This window comes from Copidosoma floridanum, unplaced genomic scaffold, assembly GCF_036245765.1.
Source record: "Copidosoma floridanum isolate Cflo_tuat_1 unplaced genomic scaffold, Cflo_Japanese_pri ptg000013l, whole genome shotgun sequence".
Lineage (NCBI taxonomy): Eukaryota > Metazoa > Arthropoda > Insecta > Hymenoptera > Encyrtidae > Copidosoma > Copidosoma floridanum.
In genome coordinates, this window is record NW_028321890.1 from 25,936,309 (window position 1) to 25,956,197 (window position 19,889).

Consider the following 19,889-nt stretch of genomic DNA (forward strand, 5'->3'; position numbering starts at 1 on the left):
TTCTACTGTTCCAGTACTGAGAAATTAAAGTTGTTTTTTTTTTTTCTTTTTTTTTTCTAAGCATATTTTTTGCTCCGGAGATCAACCGGATAAGCCACACCGGGCTGAATAAAACGACTACATGTATAGCCCTAGAATATGGGACTGAAAGTCTACTTTTTTTATTATTATTATTATTATTATTATTATTATTATTATTATTATTATTATTATTATTATTATTATTATTATTATTATTAGATTTCGGCACATACGCATGTATATAACATGTATTATATGCGTGATGTGTGGAAAAAAAAGTATCGGAAAACGATACGCGCGATAACCGATAAAGCTTTTCAATTTACCTGATGCTTCCCGCTCGATTCGCGTGCTCCGTCTGCTGTTGGTGCTGTGTATGCTTGCTTTTACGCAGTCGTCGAGTTTTAAGGTTGATATCACTCGTAAATTGGATGTAGTTTGGCGTTTGACGGGTATAAGTAACCCGAGTGCGATTTGCTACGATTTATTCTTCGGGGGGAGGAGAACAGAGTGCACATCGCGAAAAGTTTGATATTGGAAGTAGATTATACGTGTACACGGATAAACGCACCTCCAAACTCTCACACCTGCAGGCGTATTATCAATTTACAAAAAGTTTTTGCGTTGGTTATACTTCAGTAAAGTGTATCTTCCCGAAAACCATAAGCTACAAAATTTTACAATTAAAACAACTATCGACTTTGTGTAACAATATATTTGTGTATACATAAGGTATATTTATATGGATGCGCGCACACAATTCGGTAACAATAATTGTAGCTATATACCCCGATGATTCAGCGAACCGCAGATTGTTACAATTCTGTTTTACCATCTGTCTCGACAATATCATAATAAAAGATATAACTATAGATTACAATGTATATTGTCTAATTTTAAACGTATGATAAAACAATAATATCTCAAAGCTTAACACAACTATTATTATTAAGTAGTAGCGAAAAATTCAAAGCTGCGGTGATGAAATTAACGTTCATTTGTAAAAAAGGACTCGGAGTAACGCGTACATAATATATGCGCGTATGAGCTTAAAAAAAAAAAAAAAAAAAAAAAAAAAAGAAAGAGCGGGGGAGAGACGCACTCGGGCCAAAGAGACCAACATACTCCGCAGAGGCTGATGTCGCACAAATTCCTCATTAGTCGCGTATAGGTGCACACACGTCGTTTACTACGTCAAAGTCTCGAAAGCGTATATGTGCGCGCTCGCGTACGGTGAAATGGTTTCTTAATATACAAAGAGAGGCGTTCCATCGTGTAAATAATACCCATACGAGAGGGTCTTTAAGAACTGTACACCGTGCAGCGAGCATCAGCGGGTGTGGGCGTATAAGAACTTGAAACGGGATCGGGTGAGGCCTCGTCGTCGTCAACAATCATCAGCCCCTTTAACTCGACACACCAGAGAGTATATCAAACGTCGCGCGCGTGTGGATACATTGTGGATATGTACTTGTCATCACTGTTACGTGAGTATTTGTTTTAAAAAATTTATGTGAACTAGTAGTCGTTAAAGCAATTAAAAAAAAAAAAAAAAAAAATTCACTTTTTCAAAAATATTATACTGAATATCGATTGCTCACGTGGAATATTTAAAAAGAAATCCCTCGTGACACATTGACTTTAGTTATCGAAGCAGAGTGTAAGTTTTCCGAGTCATTTTTATTTTTACCTGAGAATGTGATTTGGAACCTTAAAATTTATGACTCTTGATCCAACCACGTGTATGTCAAAATTCTCATGTCCTCATAGTTCCGATCAATGTCTAACATATTGATAACTCGATTCAAATGTCACAATGTACGTCTGCGTCGTCTCGTATGTATTTTCGGCCAAGTGCCCGAGCTATTAGTCACTGCTAATAAAATATGTAGATTTTAAAAATTGACCTTAAAAAATTTGATTAGAGTTTAAAGAATTATTTAATCGCTCGATTACCAAGCTCAGCTTAATCACTCTCTATTTAAATATAATTACGTTATGAAAAGTAATTAAGCGTAAAGTTTGAAGAGAAAAAATTTTTTACAACATGTCCTCCAGGAAGCTCCTTCTCTGTCTTTTGTACGGAGGACGGAGCAACAAAAGACAGCCCCTTTTTTTGGCGCGCCTGCACAACCCCAACCATTAAAAATTCCAAAACGCGTCTGAAGCCCCTTCTAGAGCCCCTCGCTCGAGTCATTGACTTTCTGGTGAAAAAAAAAAAAAAAAATTAATGCAAATCCAGTGGGCCGTGTGCTTCTCCGTGTACTTCCATATACCTATATTGCCAACTGTCGCGTACGCGTGAATTTTTATCGTCTGCATCCTTATTAATTCCTTCTCTTCTTATGGTGCGTGCGTGCTTTGGGTGTGTTGTTGGGTGATGCTCGTTATACTTATATTTATACCATTGACATTGTCCGACAAGACTTTCCCTTTCTCCGTTTGGTTGAATTTATTCATTCGGCTGGCCTCGCGCGGCGTTTGAGAGGTTTTCCGGGGTGATGTATACAGGTTTACTCGGCGATCAACTGTTGCGATAAGTAACCAAGAAGGCATATTGTGATTTTAAATTTTCAATTCACCGATCAACCCAGGGTTGATTCATGCTATAGGTTGTAGAACCAAATCAGTGCTGCATCCATTCGGTGCGTGTGTAAAGGTATCTGCAGTGCAAATAATGATTTTTTTTTTTTTTTTTTTTTTTTATACCTGGCATATATATCGGTGTATTTGTCATGACACATCGAGGTAGAAGGATGATGATATCGGCAAAACCCACCTTTAAGCAAACACGTCTAAAAGTAATTTATTTTTTCAACAATTTACACTAAATGAAAAGATAGTACTATCTCGATGGATAAATTTTTTGTTAAGCGCTGTACGTGATTTTAATTTTTTTTCTTTACATTAAAGTCAAATACAAAATAATGCTTAATAATATTATAAAACAAAGTATAATATCACTCTTATATACATTCGTCACCGCACCTGAAAGCTTACAAACTTTCTAAACTTATAAAAAATCAATGTCAAATGAAGTCTGCAAATTTGTTTATTCAAAACATTTTGTCCGGCAAAAATGTCAAATGCTACAAACTTTGTTACAATTTAAATTACTCGGACCAAACTTTTCGGCTTAAAAATTATTTTCGTTGACCAAATTTACACTTTTTGCTCTGGTGAAAGCACCTCCATGGAGTAGCCATACTTTCAAAATCACACAAGGTAAAATACAAGTAATTGGAGCATACTTTTATCACGATTCAACAGTGAGCACCTATACTCTTCTGTATTCATGCAAATGATGTTACAGTAACAGTCGTACCAAATGATACATACATTTAACGAGTTTTATCGTTCCCACTCTTCCATACACCTATCTACCACTTGGGTATAACATTTATTTTCGGATCATACGGTATTTCGGCTCGTTCGCGGGAGAGAGAATCAAAAACGCCAGAAGCCGAATTCTATATATTATCTATACATGCATTAATCCGCATTAATCGATCGATGATAATTATAACACTTTATACGGAAATTACTAATTGGAAGAGATTTTTCGTAACCGAATGAGACATTCGTGGAAAAAAAACTATGCCACCATTATCGAACATCGAACCCAATCAGAATCAATTAAAAACTCTTTTTTTTTTTGTATACATAATCTAATAATCACGATTAATCATCTCTTTTCTCCGAATGAAACACTATACATAATATATACAATAGGTATAACCATCTTCGCGGCAGCACGTTATTTTCATACAAATGTAACACACACACACATAGCATCTCCTACGATTCACACATCTCTTTGCTCTTCCGCACTACGTACTAAAGTAGATATTATGATATGTCATGGTTGCGGTGCGAGGAGTAAGTACCAGCGAGAAACTGTACACGAGAGAGCAGGTTGTCGCTCCGCGTCGTCTTCCCAGTCATAAAAGTACGTACGTGTGTGCGTGTGCCTACATAACGGGTACATTACCTCATCACCTCGTCTAGTACAGCTTTTACGTGTCCACAATCTATATTACCACTACTACGCGATTGCACGGTTATATATATCATATGTATATATAAATATGCTGTATGACTAGATGATGATTCTTTTCTTCTTCTGGCGGTGACGACAGCCGTCCAATGCCGAATATAATTATATTATCTCCATTGACGAAGAAGAAGAAGCGTCCGGAGGGACCTTGTGCTTTCACTTATCACTGCGCGCTGGCCCATCGCGGGTTTCTTTTTTTTTTTATTTATCTAATGCTGGTGCACTTGTGCTTTTGATTACGTCCCCCTCAAATTGGAAAACGCTTCGTTTTCAAACACAACGCGATAAAAAGTATAGATAATTATAAGCTTTCGATGTGAGTGTAACCGTCTCGCGGTGTAGTTATTAAGCGATTGTCGCTTTCGTGCATGTCGCAGTAGGTATACACCCCAAAGAGGAGGAGGAGGAGGAGGAGGAAAGTAGCAACAACAAAAGAGGGACAAAAGTATATATTATATTCTACTCTACAAATATGTGCTAGGAGTAAACATAACAGTGCATCCGGCGAAACACCTGTTACCCTGTACCCGGCACACCCATAGTGTACAGTCATTTTGTCGTCGTCCACTATACGTCTATACTTGTACGTATCATAATCATAGTTATATATACATACATTGGTCGTTGACGGTATACGTTTCGCAGTCAATTACCTCGATGTGTGTACCTTTTTTTTTCTTTTTTTCCTCCGCGTTCGTGCCTTTTGCCGCAAAACCGGAGAATCATATACCAAGTACTCCTGGAGGAAACTTTACACAACCTGGTTTCAGTTCCTCGCTCTCTAGGAAACGTCTTGTTCTCTCTTGCATTGCGCTCTGATGGATCTAGCTGATGCTAAATATGTTCGTACGAGTGCGCGCTCAATGAAAAATATCTAAAAAATATTTGGCTGCTCAATTTCTCGATTGTTTTTCCACCGTACAAATGCATCTTCGACTACGTTGCTAATCGTCGTACCTACGTGTATTTTGGTAACTATATATTTATAATCCCCCGCGATCAAGTTCAAATAGCCCCCGTGGCGTGTTGGCAAACGAGCTCGCGATCCTCTATACTGCCTCGGATACTTTATGTTGTTGTTTTTTTTTTTCTTTGCTCATCTTGGATAGAGAGGAAAAAGGAGGAGATTATATTATTTCCAGCTACCGATCGGCTCCACGCGCTTCCGAGCGCGTATAACGCCACATGAGAAAAAAAAAAAAAAATAGAAAAAAGAAAAAACAAACGAGCACACGAGAGCGACCCAGTTAAAGAGAGGCGCAACGACCTTGTTTCGTGCGCGTCGGCGGAGCCACGCCATCGGTGTCCGAGCGCAAGCGTAGGGGCTTATCATTATTTATGCCATATATTGTTTTTGTTGTCATTAAGAGCACCCGCCCAGATAGATGATGATAAAGTCTACTGTTAAGTCATGTATAAATTAATATAGACCCGGTACAAACAGAATTATACCGTATCCATGGTTGTACCTCATTTAAAAGCTCTTCCTGATAATTATGCTGCTAGCGCATTACAAGTACATTGAATCAAAAAGTTCAGTCGACCGAAATTCTCCGATTGGAGGTAATAGTATAGGTATAATATACACGCTACAGTGGATGATGTGGATGATGGACGAAATAATAACTGTACATCCTGCAGTACGTGTATAAAAAAAAAAAAAAAAAAAAAAAAAAACTTATTCGCACACCATGAAAAATATCATATTTTCTTCTTCATCCTGCTGATGCCAGTCGGTTTTATCAAAATAATGTGGCGTGTTGCACGCGCACGCGTGTACGAGTTTAATATGCTGGAGAAACGCGAGTAGGCTATTATCGCGGAGGAAAAAATACATATACCTACCCACATATATACATACACGAGGTGTGCGTGTCGAGATCGGAATGTTAATGACCATCACTGGATGTATGGATGATGCACGAGGAGGAGGAGGAGGAGAGATTCGGTTCGGCATGTATTGCAAGTCTGTGTCCACCACGACGATGATTTTTTTTATTCCCTGTTGGCAATTGATGCCTTTTGTGATTTTTGTATGTACACTACTTGCTGTAGCTGTACGACATATATAACGTGTATGTATAGGTACCGCGTATGGTTGTCGCCTCGGTTAATATTATGTCGCAGTGGGACGACGAGGAGGAGGATAAAAGAAAGAGCGATGGGGCGAGGTCTCGATCGTTGCGTAATTGAGGTGCTATACCGTGTGCATCGGTGTAAGTACGCACGACAGAGAAAAATAGAGGGCATGCGTGTGCTTGGGCTCAATTTAATTCTTCTCTCTCTTTTTTTTTTTTTTTTACATTCAACTTGGATTTTTAATTTTTCACCGATTGTTGGGAGAACATTTGCCTGGTTTACGATTGCCGGACCGCAGTGTAACACTGTTGGTGCCTACGCTTATTTGCGCAATCGGTGCATTATTTTATATACAAACGTGTGACTCCGTGTATTGCTCTTGAAATACGTATTTATATAATATATTATACACTTCTTTGTTTTGCGCGAAAATATATGTATATATGTATAATATTACCCAACCAAAAAACAATTTTACGGTAATGATGACGCAACGTTCAAACGAAATCACAGAGGTGTATTATATACACAAATAATACCAAATAATATAAGGTCAAATGAAGCAAAAATAATAATAATAATACACAATTTTAGTATAAATACGTCAAAAAGTTTTGCTTACCGCGAATCAACGAGACTTTCGCAATATTTCTGCGTTGTTAAGTAAGTATATAAGTAGGTACGCGTGAGAGAGTGAGCTCAAGTATAGTGTTGGTGCCGTGAAAATTTTCCCAGAGGGACCGATTTGCCTGCACCAGTGTATAGATTCATCGCGCCTCTCTCTCGATCTTTCCCCTCCTCCTCTTAATGTATAACTTATTGCAAGGCGATTCTTTCTTTCTGCTCCAGTAGCCGAGATAGCTCGTTTTTCTCCTCTCCCTCCCTCTTTTCCTCATTTCATTTTTCTCATTATATATACTCCACACTACGACCTTATACTTACGTGCATCATTCCCCTTAAACTTCCATTATTGATTGAATGTATGCTAATTTAATATATATATATATATATATATATATAAATTTAACTCAAAAAATTGTACATATATTTTGCCAAACTTGGAAATGAAATGAAATCCATTTTTGAATAATTGAATGAACTTGTTAAAAAAAATGTTCAGTCTTAACATGGAAAGTAAGAAAGTGGAATGACCCATACATATACGGCACATGGCGGATAATAAACATGCACACATTATGTGCATACATAGTAATATATATAGACGGAATAAAAAACACCTTTTTTTTAAGCATTACGTAAGGTAAAATTGTTATCTCGTAAAAGGAAAAAAAAGGGAGGGAAGGAGAGCAAGCGGGTGATCCACTTTGCGATGGGATGCTGAGCGGAGGAGGAGTGCCTTTGTTGTAAAACGATCTCGCCGCCTCTGTTAGGTGGTGGTATGTACTCACTTGTTGCATAAACTAAAAGCACGATTGCTTTCCCGGTGGCTGTTTACTTTTGTATACTCCTTTCGCAATTGACAGCAAGTTTCGAAGCTCCCAAGCTTTCCCTTGATACTTGATTGCCTTTTTCTTCTTCCACCACCTGTACGCGTGCATGCATGATGATGAATCTTTCAGTTGGAATAATTTGCTTCGCGTTTTTTTTTTTTTTTTTTTTTTTTTCCCATCATCATACATAGCATCGCCCTCGAAGCAGCATCGGCAAAAAGTTTGTCCAATCTTGTGACACATCGATGTGTTCCAACTTGGCTCGCGAAAGTGTGACTAAAGACTCACTATGGCTACTTATACAAGAGAAAGAGAGACGACGAAGAGATAATAGGAGCGGCGGCGCGAGCAAAAAGTTTCCCCATTCAACCACCGGCTGTACTTATGCAGTTGGCGCTTACCCGTGTATATAATCTTAACGATTCAAAGTCGAGCCGCCGCGCATAGTGTATTCCACATAGAGCTGCGGTTTCTCTCTGGTTTTGCAAAGTTTGAAAAAAATAAACTCCGCACATATTGGCACCCTGTGTGCAATTCTTTTCTCCGATTGGCTCTATATTTTGGGTGGTACATCCGTGTACCGGCATTTATCCGTTCCGTGTAAAAGCGCATAAATGTTCTTTTATTTTGCTCGCAAAAATTCACGAAGCGCTTTCCACAACCCGGCGAGATCGCGCTGCGTTTGATTTTACCGCAACCGATCTTCGATATGTTGTGTGCACGTGCAACACACACAAAATATACACAGTGTCAAACAATAGCTGTAGTTGTATTTATCGCGTACAAAGTATTGTTTTAATACCTCGTGATATACATATACCAATATATGTGTATACCAATGATTGAAACTTTCTCATTTCGCGGGTCCAAATTTTATACCGGGTACAGCGAGCTCTTTATATGTTAATATACATTAAAATTGCGTGAAATACACACCCACCCACACAAAATATAGCGTATATGTGTATGTGATGTATTACATTAAAAGCTACGTATACGTATGTGTACAATGCAGGGTGAGAAAAGAAAATTTTTATTCGCTTGAAAGCTCGCGAACTCAAGAGTAAGTACCAAGAGTAAAACTGCTTTGGTGCGTGCGGTGAAGGATGAATGAACGCCGCTGCAGCTCTTATATATAGGTATTACATGTTTGTACAACTCACGAGATACGTATACCTATAGACGATTGGTTTACTAAATACAAGCTGTATACAAAGGGAAGGAGCCGTCGACCCGCCGACCATACGTTTTTGCTTTTCTCAAGTATCGACCGTGAGCTAAATATACTCTACTTTTATTAGGCAGGTTTTTACAAAAACTCGAGCAAAAAACAAAAAAAAGATACTCAGAGTAAAAATATATGTACATCGTCGCGAGTTGTATGATATATGTATACAATACACAAATGTCCAACCGATTTTGCTGTACCGCAACACTATACACTAAACTGCATGTTGTATATATATAATAATACTTACCACTACATATTATTATTATTATACTGCTGCCGGAGTAGGAAGGGAGAGAAAGAGAGAGAGAGGCGCACAAAGGCGCGCGTAGAAAATATTGATTATTTTCGCACGCTCCCTATCTCTCTCTTTCTCTGTGTGCGCGCTACATAGACTATGCTCTATACGGTCGCGCAAGTTTCTTCACCGCCTCCTCCTCTTTTACGTGCATTACTTACGCGTATCCCTCATCCGCGCTACTGTTGTTATACATTATGTAGTCTGAGAAACAAAAAAAAGCTTCTTTCTTTTTTTTTTTTTTTTTTTCTTTCTTCTTCTTCTTACCATCGCGTAAGAGCTACCCCATGCACATCGTGTACGTATACCATTGTTTTATTTTAGCCTTGCATAATACGTTTTTTTTCTTCCCGCTGTCGCGAGTTGCTCGCCCGTGATAGCGCAAGGTATTTCAACCCCCCGTTGTTCGTCGCGAAAAATGCAATCTCACGTACCCCCGCGAATTCTTCTTTTCGTGCCATAAAAACCTATGCCATTATTCATTTGACGATTAATTGTTTCGTCCGTCTAAGTATACACTCGGGAAAAAAAAAGATCGCGCGCTCGGGGGGGGGGGCAAGAAAATCGTAACGCGTTGCTTATCGCCATAATACATATATATACCCGAGTCTGCTGCTGTAAGAGCACCTTTGAACACATTTTGGCGCGTATCTCCCCCGGCTGAGGCCTCCCCGTGTACTGTTGTCCCATCGGTTCTTCCCCGTTTTCCTCCTCCACCTTTTACCAAAAGATCACGATACTTGATGCTCGCGGTTCTCAAAGTCGCTCCGGCAGGTTGCCTCGTTCTCTTGCCCCTCGTCCCCTTTGGTCTGTAATTATAGACATGGTACACGTGTACTCTATTAAGGGACAGGAAAAATAATTGTTGTGCGCGACATCAGCGCGTCGCGCATTTCACGGTCATTGTATTTCTTCTTCTTCGATTAAGTTTCGCGTGTAAGCTGTATTGTATAGGTATACATACATGGAGCCTCAAAGCAAGCAAAGGGGGAAGCAAAAGTTGCTTGACCTTTTTTTTTTTTTTTTTTTTTTTTTTTTTTTTTTTTTTTTCCCATCGATTATTCAGGGGGACAGTGTCTTGGGGTATACCTTGAGCTCATTGTGACGATTTTCATTGTATAGCATTTAATACAACATTTCAACCCTTTTTTTTTTTTTTTGTTTTTTTTCATGTAGAAATGGTACATGTATTATATACGAATGAGTATCGCGGTGGCAATTTATGTGGATTATCGGTACATTATATTTACGAAAGAGCACGAGTGTATAGGTGGTACATGTTTCTTTTTTAGTAAAATTATCAAATGAACAACAATGCAGGAGAGATGTTGTATATATACCCAATGCAAAATAAACCCTCTTGTTGTGTTGTGCAGTTGAGAGTCGAAAATATGCCGGAGGAACGAAAGGCGAGCGTCGAGCCGACGGAAACGGCGACCGAGAACGGTACCAAGGGCTCGCCGGTCAAGATGCCACCCAGAAAGGACAAAATGGCCATCGCCAGGATCACCCTGTTGGACGGCAGCCAGAGAGACTTTAGCATCGAGGTAAAAACCCCCATCTCCCCCTCTCTCGCGACACACCTCGTCGTTGTGACTCATTGCTCACGTGTTTTCTTTTCTTTTTCTTTTTTTATGCGCGACGCAGAGAAGGGCAAAGGGCCGCGATCTGTTCAACAGCGTTTGCCAGAGCATCAATCTCGCGGAGAAGGACTACTTTGGGCTGATCTACGAGAACAAGCACTACGCGCGGAACTGGCTCGATTTGGAAAAGAAGATCTCAAAGTTCCTGAGAAGTGAGTGTTTTTTTTTTTTTTTCTTTTCGCCCCCCCCCCCTGCCCATTGTTTTTGTCCATCGTGTATTCACGACCATGCGTACATTGTGCCAGACGAGCCGTGGAACTTCAAGTTCGAGGTGAAATTTTACCCCCCGGATCCGGCCCAGCTCCAAGAGGATATAACGCGCTATCAGCTGTGCCTGCAAATCAAGAACGACATAGTGACGGGCCGATTGCCGTGCACCTTCGTCACGCACGCTCTGCTCGGCTCCTACTTGGTCCAATCGGAACTGGGCGATTACGATCCCAACGAGCACGGGCCCAACTACTTGGCGGATTTTAAGTTCGCGCCCCCTCAAACCCAGACCCAGGCATTGGTCGACAAGGTCATGGATCTTCACAAAACGCACAAGTTCGTCTTGTTACAATTGTGTCGTTGTTGGTTGCTTTGGTTGGTTGAAACACTGTTTGTCTCGTTTCAGAGGTCAGACACCCGCGGAAGCCGAGCTGCATTACCTCGAGAATGCAAAGAAATTGGCGATGTACGGGGTGGACATTCACAACGCGAAAGACTCCGAGGGCGTCGACATCATGCTCGGCGTCTGCTCGACCGGCTTGTCGGTTTACAGGGACAGGTTGAGGATCAACAGATTCGCGTGGCCCAAGATTCTCAAGATCTCGTTCAGGAGGCACAATTTTTACATCAAAATCCGACCCGGGGACTTTGAGCAGTTTGAATCCACCATTGGCTTCAAATTGGCCAACCACAGAGCGGCCAAGAGGCTCTGGAAAACTTGCGTCGAGCACCACACTTTCTTCAGGTCGGTCATTCGTTTGTCACGTGCTCTCGCCCTTGCTCGATTTTGCATCGTCACGTTTATCACTTGTTCTTCCAGACTCATGAGTCCTGAGCCTGCCAAGAAGAGTAGTTTGATCCCGAACTTGGGCTCGAGCTTCCGTTACTCCGGCCGAACGCTGCACGAGACAAAGAAGACGACCATCGAGAGACAACCGCCCAAGTTTGAGCGATTCCTCAGCGGACGACGAATCACCTCTCGAAGCATGGACAGTAAGTACAACGAGTGCCAGCCAACAAAACAAACAGGCCTTAACATTGAAACAGGCTCGTCACAACCTATGCTTTCAGCCCTAGGTGCGCAAAAGAATCTCGAGGCTTACAACGAGGAGCCGAGCAAGCGGCACACCCTGAACAACCGTAGCTACGAGCCGGAAACGTTGCCCGCGATGGAGCACATTGATCAGCGACCGAGTCCGATTAAAACGCAGAAAGAAAAGGTATTGTTGGTTTTCTTTTTCCCCAACTCGATGACAAATTTTTTGCGTCTTGGTCGAGACTTACTGTTCATTATATATGTTATGTTTCAAAGTTTCAAAGATACTTATATGTTGTTGATGATGGTAGGGTTTGAGAGACGACATTATTTTTCATTATTCTTGATTAAACGAGACGTTGTTGTTGTTGTTGTTATCGTCGATTATGCATTCAGTAGTGTTTGAACCCAACACCAAGATTTTTTTTTTTCCATTTGACCAGACCTATCATAATTTTTTTTTGAATGGGGATGCAAATCACTCGACTCATTAATCATTAAATTACAAGCTCTATAGATTTTAATCGCAGATGTGGAATGACGAAATCATGGTCATTAAAAAAGGAAAACCTAATTTTCAATTTAAATTATTTATCATTTTCAGTTTGTTAACCCACGTACTTGCACTTTTTCATGGTTTAATATTATTTTACCCTCACTTTACAAGCTTCTTATTGAAGAAATATTGTGTTTCAAGTGATTATTGGATCATTGAAAAAATGAAACATTCATTGCACGATATTTTACAAATGTTTGATTGATTTTGCCTGTGCAATCTGTAGGGCTTTTTTTCATTATTAACTAACTGACACATATTATAACTAACACCTAATAGCTCGCTCGAAAAACGAGCGCCGGAACTACGTCGGCCAGCAGCGCGAGTAGCCTGGAGGGAGACTATGACGCCGGCGGCAAGGTATAGATCACTACTAAAAACACGAATCACTAAAAGCATTTTTTCACATCATGTGCACTAATTTCATCACCTCGTAATCAAATTAACATCTGTACCTATTAGTCAGTGGTGTTTTTAACAAATCATTTGGTGTTTTGTCTTCATTAGATAATGTTCGCTCTAAAAATGCATGTTCTTTAGAAATTTTTTTTTGTCTAAAATTAATTGAAATTGAATTTCTATGTGTATAGTACTGAAAAATGTGCAGTTGAACGTATTTAACGACAAATTTAATTTTCGTTCCTTACATTTCATTGTGTCGTAAAAAATACTATTTTTAGATGGTTTACTGCACAAATGCGTGTTATTCTATTTTTTTTTTTTTTTTTTTTTTCTGGTGAATGTTGTGTATTGGTTTGAACACTTTAGCGTCATGAACTATCTCAACTGTTCCAGTCAGTTTATATTATGGTTTTTGCATGCGGGAGCACGGCATTGGTGAGCACTTGTCTTTGTTAAACTTCTGTAATGTGCCCAAGTCAATCTTTGTGTAAAAGAATATCCATCGTTCTCGGAACGAAAGTTAGAGAAGAGGATGATAAAAAAAAAAAAAGCCGAAACTTCATAGTGTGTAGTAGTTCCGCTTACCGCTGCATGTTGTGTGTCACTGTGAAATATGTGTTGTATCGTTGTAGAAACTGATCGGAGGGATCGCGGTCCTACCGCTCGGTGATCTCTCAAAGAAGAAGAAGAAGAAAAACATTGAAAACGAAAGCGAGAAGGAAAACCATAACGATCTCAACAAATCGGATCCGATGAGCGAGAGCTCGCAGCTCGAGATCATTGACGAAAAGTCGCCGGTTAAAAAGTCCGAGGCTAAAAAGAAAGATAAAAAAGCCGTCGAGACTCCCAGCAAGGCCGAAAAGTCCGAGAAGGAGAAGAAAATTAAGGTAAGTGTTCCTTGTCGCGAGGATCTGGAGTATCATCAGCGGCAGCTTTGAGTAACCGTAGGCCAATCCTGAATGCAGAAAAACTAACAATACAATCTCACTGTTTGCATCGGAGTGGGAGAAGACGCACCGACTAACACACGTCTTGTTTAGTAGAAAAAAAAAAAAAAAATTAACAACATCAGCACTCCTGTTCCCTGTAGTCTCTAAAGTCTCTCCGAACCTCTAGCCCTCACTAATATTGACCCCATCGAAGCTTTTTTTTTTTTTTTTTTTTTTCTTAAGCATAACAACTACCAGTGCACAATTTGAAGAGTAAGGATAACCCTTTCAATGAGCACACCTCCAGTGGCACACGCCCATTTTGAGTTTTTATTTCCACGTTACATCGAGAATTTTTCTCGTTTTTTTTTTTGTTTGTTTCAATTTTATTTTGGTGAAAAGAGTCCAATCAGTGGTCTGGGCAAACTGTTCATTAAGCACGACAGGAGCAGCGACAAAAAGAAGAAGTCGGACAAGCCCAATGAACTGGACGACTCCAACGCCTCGAAGGACAAGACAAGCGACCTCGAGACCAGCGACCTGTCCGCCAGCGAGAAAGCAAAGACCCCCGACGAGAAGACCGACACGGAAAAGTCGACTGCCAGCACGCCAGCCTTCACCAAGGCCTATGAGTACGAGGAGCGTGAACACTCGCCGAACAAGAGGCGAGTGGTGCCGCCTCGTGGTTTCACGTACGAGGGAGACAACAAATCGGCGTCGCAGCCCTCGCAAGACGCGCAGTCACCGGCCTCGCCTGGCAAAAAAGCCACTGGACTTGCATTCAGTTACGCGCCCGGTGAGAGCAAGAAGCTGGAAGAGCAGGCCGAGAAACGAAGGCAAAAAGAGGTGGAGGAAAAGGTAGTGCTCGCCCCCATGGGCATCAAAACGCCGGGAATAAATTACGTCGAGTCCGCGGGACTGAAAGAACAACAAAAGGGTCTCGGCCAGGGTGGTAGCGCGCCAGCAGCCACTCCGGCTCCTGTGTCCAAGCCGCTGACTCAGCCGCCAGCGCCGCCAACAACGTCCCCCGCAAAAGATTCAAAGAACGCCTCCAAGAGCCTTATCGTGAGCGAGGCCAAGGGCCAGGCTGCTGAAATTAAGCCTGGCGTCGTGATTCCCGGCACGGAGCAGCCCGACGTTGACCATCGCGTTTTACCGCTGCCCGACGGTGCCCGGATAATCGGTGGCCTTATCTTCACCAGAGACGGCAAACCACTCGACCAGAGCAGCTTGGGCCCGGAAGGCAGTCGAGTGATCGACGGTAAGGTTTGCTCCAAGGATGGCAAGCCCATCAAGAAGGCAGACTTTGGTGTCCAAGGCATGCACATTGCCAACGGCGTCATCACTGGCAAAGACTCCAAGGCCGCGAACCAAGAAGTTCTGGGTACCGACGGAAGCTCAATAAAGAACGGCCTTTTGTACGGTCCGGATGGCAAGCTGTTGAATGGATGCGCGCTTGGTCCGGACTACACGCTCGTCAAGGACGGCGTGATCGTGTCTAAGAACGGCAAGCCCCTGCAGCACAGCAAGCTGGGGGCAGACGGGACCTACGTGAAGGACGGCCTGGTATTCGCCCGGGACGAGAGACCATTGACTCAGGGCTCGTTCGGCGCTGACGGGAATTACATCGTGGGTGGAATCGTTTGCCGCAACGACGGCAAGCCTGCCGAGCAGGTCGCTCTGCTGCCCGATTCTACGTACATCAACGACGGTATTATCTACGGCCGGGACGGCAAACCCCTGGCCAGCGGCGACCTCGGCCACGAGGGGCACTACGTCACCGAGGGTAAAGTTTACTCCAAGGACGGCAAACCGGTCAAGCACGTGACCTTCAGCTCCGACGGCTCGTCCATCAAAGACGGCGTCGTGTACGGCAAGGACGGGAAATTTTTGAACCAGGGCTCGCTGTTGCCCAACGGTGCGCACCTGGCGCACGGCAAGATCGTTGGCAAGGACGGCAAGTCCGTGAAGCACGCGTTCTACAAGCCTGACGGTAGCTATGTCAAGGACGGCATCGTCCATGCAAAGGATGGACGGCCGCTGAATCAGATTCCGTTCATCAAGGACGGAGTCTACGTCAAGGACGGTCTGCTGTACGACCAGAACGGTATGCCGGTGAATCAGAGCTTGTTCAAACCCGACAACACTGTCATCAGAGACGGACTGGTTTTCGACTCGAACGGCGCACCCCTGAAACACGGAGTGTTGGGCCACGACGGCTTGACGGTCAAGGACGGACACATCCTTGGTTATGACGGCAAGCCCGCGAAACAGGAATCTCTCAGCTCGAACGGCAATCACGCGAAGAAGGGCCTCGCGCACAATAAGTCTGGAAAACTTTTGAACCAGGATTCACTGGTGCCGGAAGGTCTGGCCATCAAGGACGGAAAGATCCTCACGAGAGACGGCAAGCCTGTCAAGTCGACCTTTTTCAAGCCCGACGGTAGCTACGTCAAGGACGGCGTCCTCCATGGTCAGGACGGCAAACCTCTGAACGTGTCCTCGGCACTGCCCGCGGACAGCTACATCGTCAACGGAGCGATATTCGATCATTCCGGTTCACCGCTGAGTCGTGAACTTTTCGGCTCGGACGGCTCTTACGTGGCCGGAGGATTGGTCCACGACAGGGATGGCAAGATCGTAGCCGAGGGCTCGTTCGGTGCCGACGGCAACAAGATCAAGAACGGCCTGATAATCGGCAGGGACGGCGAGCCTTTGACGCAGGACGAGAACGGTCCCGACGCCATTGCCATCAAGAACGGCATGATCGTCGACTCGGAAGGACGTCCGAAGAACCAGGCGTCACTCGTACCCGACGGTTGTTACATCAGGGACGGCGTTGTCTTTGACAAGAACGACGAGCCGCTCAAGCAGGGAGCCTTCAGAACTGACGAAACTTACATCAAGGACGGCCTCGTTCATGGCTGGGGTGGACAGCTCCTCAACGCTGGCACGCCTCTGCCGACCGGCTATTACGTCGAGGAGGGCCGATTGTTCGGTAAGGACGAGCAGCCGCTGAATCACAGTTCTTTCGGCACCGAGGCCGGCTACATTCAGAACGGCTTTATATACGGGAAGGACATGAAGCCAGTGAAGCGAGGTACCTTTGGCGACGACGGCAGTTACGTACAGGATGGCTCAATTTACGGGCCCGACAGGAAGCCCCTCAACAGAAAACTCTCCGTCGTTACAATCACCTATTACCGCTACGGCCTCGCGTGCGATAAGAATGGCAAGCCCGTGAAGCAGGCCACCTACGACGACAAAGGTGCGACCGTAAAGAACGGCAAGATCTACGACAACTCTGGTCGGCCCCTGACTCAAGCGAAAGCCAATCCTGACGGCACCATCGTGAAAAATGGCCTGACGTACGGAGCCAATGGAAAACCCCTCCAGCGGGGCCATTTGAATCCCGAGACTTGCTACATTGACCAAGGAAAGGTGTACGACGCCGAGGGACATCCCCTCACCCAGGAAGCCTTCGGGCCCGAGGCTGTCAAAGTCGTGCAAGGCGTCGTAGTCGACGAGACCGGCAAGCCTTTGAAGAGCGCAGTCTTCGATGCCGAGGGTAACGCCGTCAAGAACGGCGTGATTGTCACGGCACAGGGCAAACCCCTGGACAAGCATTACGTGACGATAACGATAACGATGATCAAGAAAGGTCTGGTTTCCAACAAAGACGGCTCGCCGGTGACCAGCGGTATCGTCTCCGAGGACGGTAGTTACGTTAAGGATGGCAAAATTTACGAAAAGAGCGGCAAGCCCAAGAATCAAGAGCTAATCGGCGATAAAAATGCCTTCATTAAGGACGGTGTAGTATACGCGAAGAGCGGTCAACCTTTAGATAAGGAGAACTTTAATATGCGCGATCTCAAGACCATGGCACCCAAAGTCGATCAGTTAGCGCCTAAGCAGAAGAAGACCGCGTTGCCCGTCAGTACGCCCACTATCGTGAAATCGACGACCAAGCAGTCGATGATCAAGGACCAGGAAGGCGTCACGCAGAACGTTGTGGAAAGGGTCGAGGATCTCACGCCAGGTGGCTCGGGACAGGTTACTGTTTCCACGCACACCAACAAGGTGAACCATTTCACAAATAATTACAGAAATTTCATTAAGAGCACAGGTATTGTTAGGAATCAAACGATGTGGCTGCGGAAAACGTCAAAGGTAGAACAACGCGAATGACGCTTCACTCGGAAGACCTTTCGGTGTTGACAATGTATAAAAAAAGACTTTTCTATTTGTTTGTTTTTTTTTTTCCTGCTTGTTAGAATGCCATAGATTGAAGTTTTTTTGTTGTTCTTACTTTGTCATGAGTACTTGATATGTCTTGTTAAAGTTATCTAGTTGTCTGTACCCTTTTTTTTTTTTTTTTTTTTTTACAAAGCATATTTGATGAAAATAATCATGTGCAAGCTTGCAACTGCATGGTATGTGATAGATGAATTTTTTAATTTTTTTTATCTTGTCTACATACCTGTAGCATAATTTGTAGCATACATACTTCGAAAAATTCCATTAATCTTTGCCATGTACAATCATACGAATTAATAATGTACTTGAAAAGTATTGATCCACTTAGCAAATATCATTGCTCAAGTAATAAAAAAATTCACTCATAAGCTTAAACGTCGTATGAAAAAAAAAAAAAAAAAAAAAGAGAAATAAATCCATCACCACATTAGCCCATAATCGTCACTCGAATCGTTGCATTGGTCACAAAGTAGTTGTATTTAGGCCGAAGCACCTAACGATGGCACGGCTCCGTACATATCGGCAACAGCGGTGACGACTCGCACGGCCACGATGCATGAAGATCTCGAAAAGAACCAGAAGACCAGCCAGGTTCGTGTGTTCAATAATCTTTTAATTACCCCATCATAGATAATTGTACCAATGAAACGCATAGAGCTCGAGTAGTTTGCGTATTTTGCTGAAACATTGTATCAAATTAGTTTCATTACTTATCGATGGTAAAAAACAATTACAAAATATATACTGTAAAACTACACAACACAGTAATATTAAAGCTCACCCGATTAGAAATCGATATCCATTTGCTGTAAAATGTAGTACCCATTAATATTAAACATATCTTAAAAGTAAATTTAACGGTCAACAGGTGAGGGTCTCTTTCAAATGAAAAATTTTCTTTAATTGAAAAATAAGCACCCATGGGGCTCGAGCCTTGTATTTTCGAACCACGAATAGTTATTGCGTTCAAGTAGCCTTGTTACCATTTACCTATTTATCTCTCAGGTCGAGGAGAAGACGGTGGCACACACAACAGCGACCAGCGCGACAAGACAGGAACAACGAACCGTGACACAGGAAGTCAGAACTACGAGCCATGTGCTCTCCGGAGAACAGGTAATTTCTTTTTTTTTTTTCTCTCATTTATTGGCACTTTTCCCTGTGTACTACTTGTACTTACAGAGTATTTGCGTAGACGCGAGCATTTGATCATACGTATATAGCATATACAGATGCACGGGAATGATTCGTAATTGCGTTTTGTTGTATAATTAAAGTTCGGCGAGCAGCATGCACTATTGCATTTTTCCATCCTCAACTTTCGTTCAAACTTTTGATTGAGTAATTTAGTAATTGTGTATTATAATACATCGACGAGAGCTACTCGCCTGTGCCTCGATTATTTTGTCCATGTTTACATCTAGTTGTTAATGATTTTTTTTTTTTTCTTACAATCATTTAAGTTTATTTTTCCTTGATTGTATTTTTTCTTTCCATAACTTGTTAAAAAAATCAACATACTAAAACAACAGCAAATAAAAATTAAAAATACTCACAACTCCTCACACACCACATACAAGTGTTACAATGTTACACTATTCACTTGAAAACTAATAAATTAAAAAAAAAAAAAAAAAAAATTGCAATCTTAAGAACGAGACTACAAGAAGAAGCAGCTTATTTCAAATTAACAATTGACTTTGCTAATTGGACAATTAGCG

The 19,889-nt window shown here is 42.5% G+C and overlaps 1 protein-coding gene across 7 annotated transcripts in view; it reads left to right on the forward strand.

Annotated features, from left to right (window-relative positions):
• Positions 1–19,889, forward strand: part of cora (erythrocyte membrane protein band 4.1 like coracle) — a 44,213-nt gene that overhangs the window by 20,942 nt on the left and 3,382 nt on the right. For 2 of the 7 annotated variants that reach the window (XM_014363756.3, XM_014363759.3), the window contains exons 2-12: positions 10,512–10,682; positions 10,783–10,930; positions 11,024–11,324; positions 11,395–11,733; positions 11,809–11,981; positions 12,036–12,208; positions 12,860–12,940; positions 13,615–13,869; positions 14,314–17,991; positions 18,652–18,759; positions 19,174–19,284. In XM_014363756.3, coding sequence (XP_014219242.2) covers positions 10,527–10,682; positions 10,783–10,930; positions 11,024–11,324; positions 11,395–11,733; positions 11,809–11,981; positions 12,036–12,208; positions 12,860–12,940; positions 13,615–13,869; positions 14,314–17,991; positions 18,652–18,759; positions 19,174–19,284 — 5,523 coding nt within the window. In that variant the 5' untranslated portion in view covers positions 10,512–10,526. The remainder of the gene's footprint in view (positions 1–10,511; positions 10,683–10,782; positions 10,931–11,023; positions 11,325–11,394; positions 11,734–11,808; positions 11,982–12,035; positions 12,209–12,859; positions 12,941–13,614; positions 13,870–14,313; positions 17,992–18,651; positions 18,760–19,173; positions 19,285–19,889) is intronic. The other 5 variants (XM_014363757.3, XM_014363760.3, XM_014363761.3 and 2 more) reach the window with 5 other exon arrangements.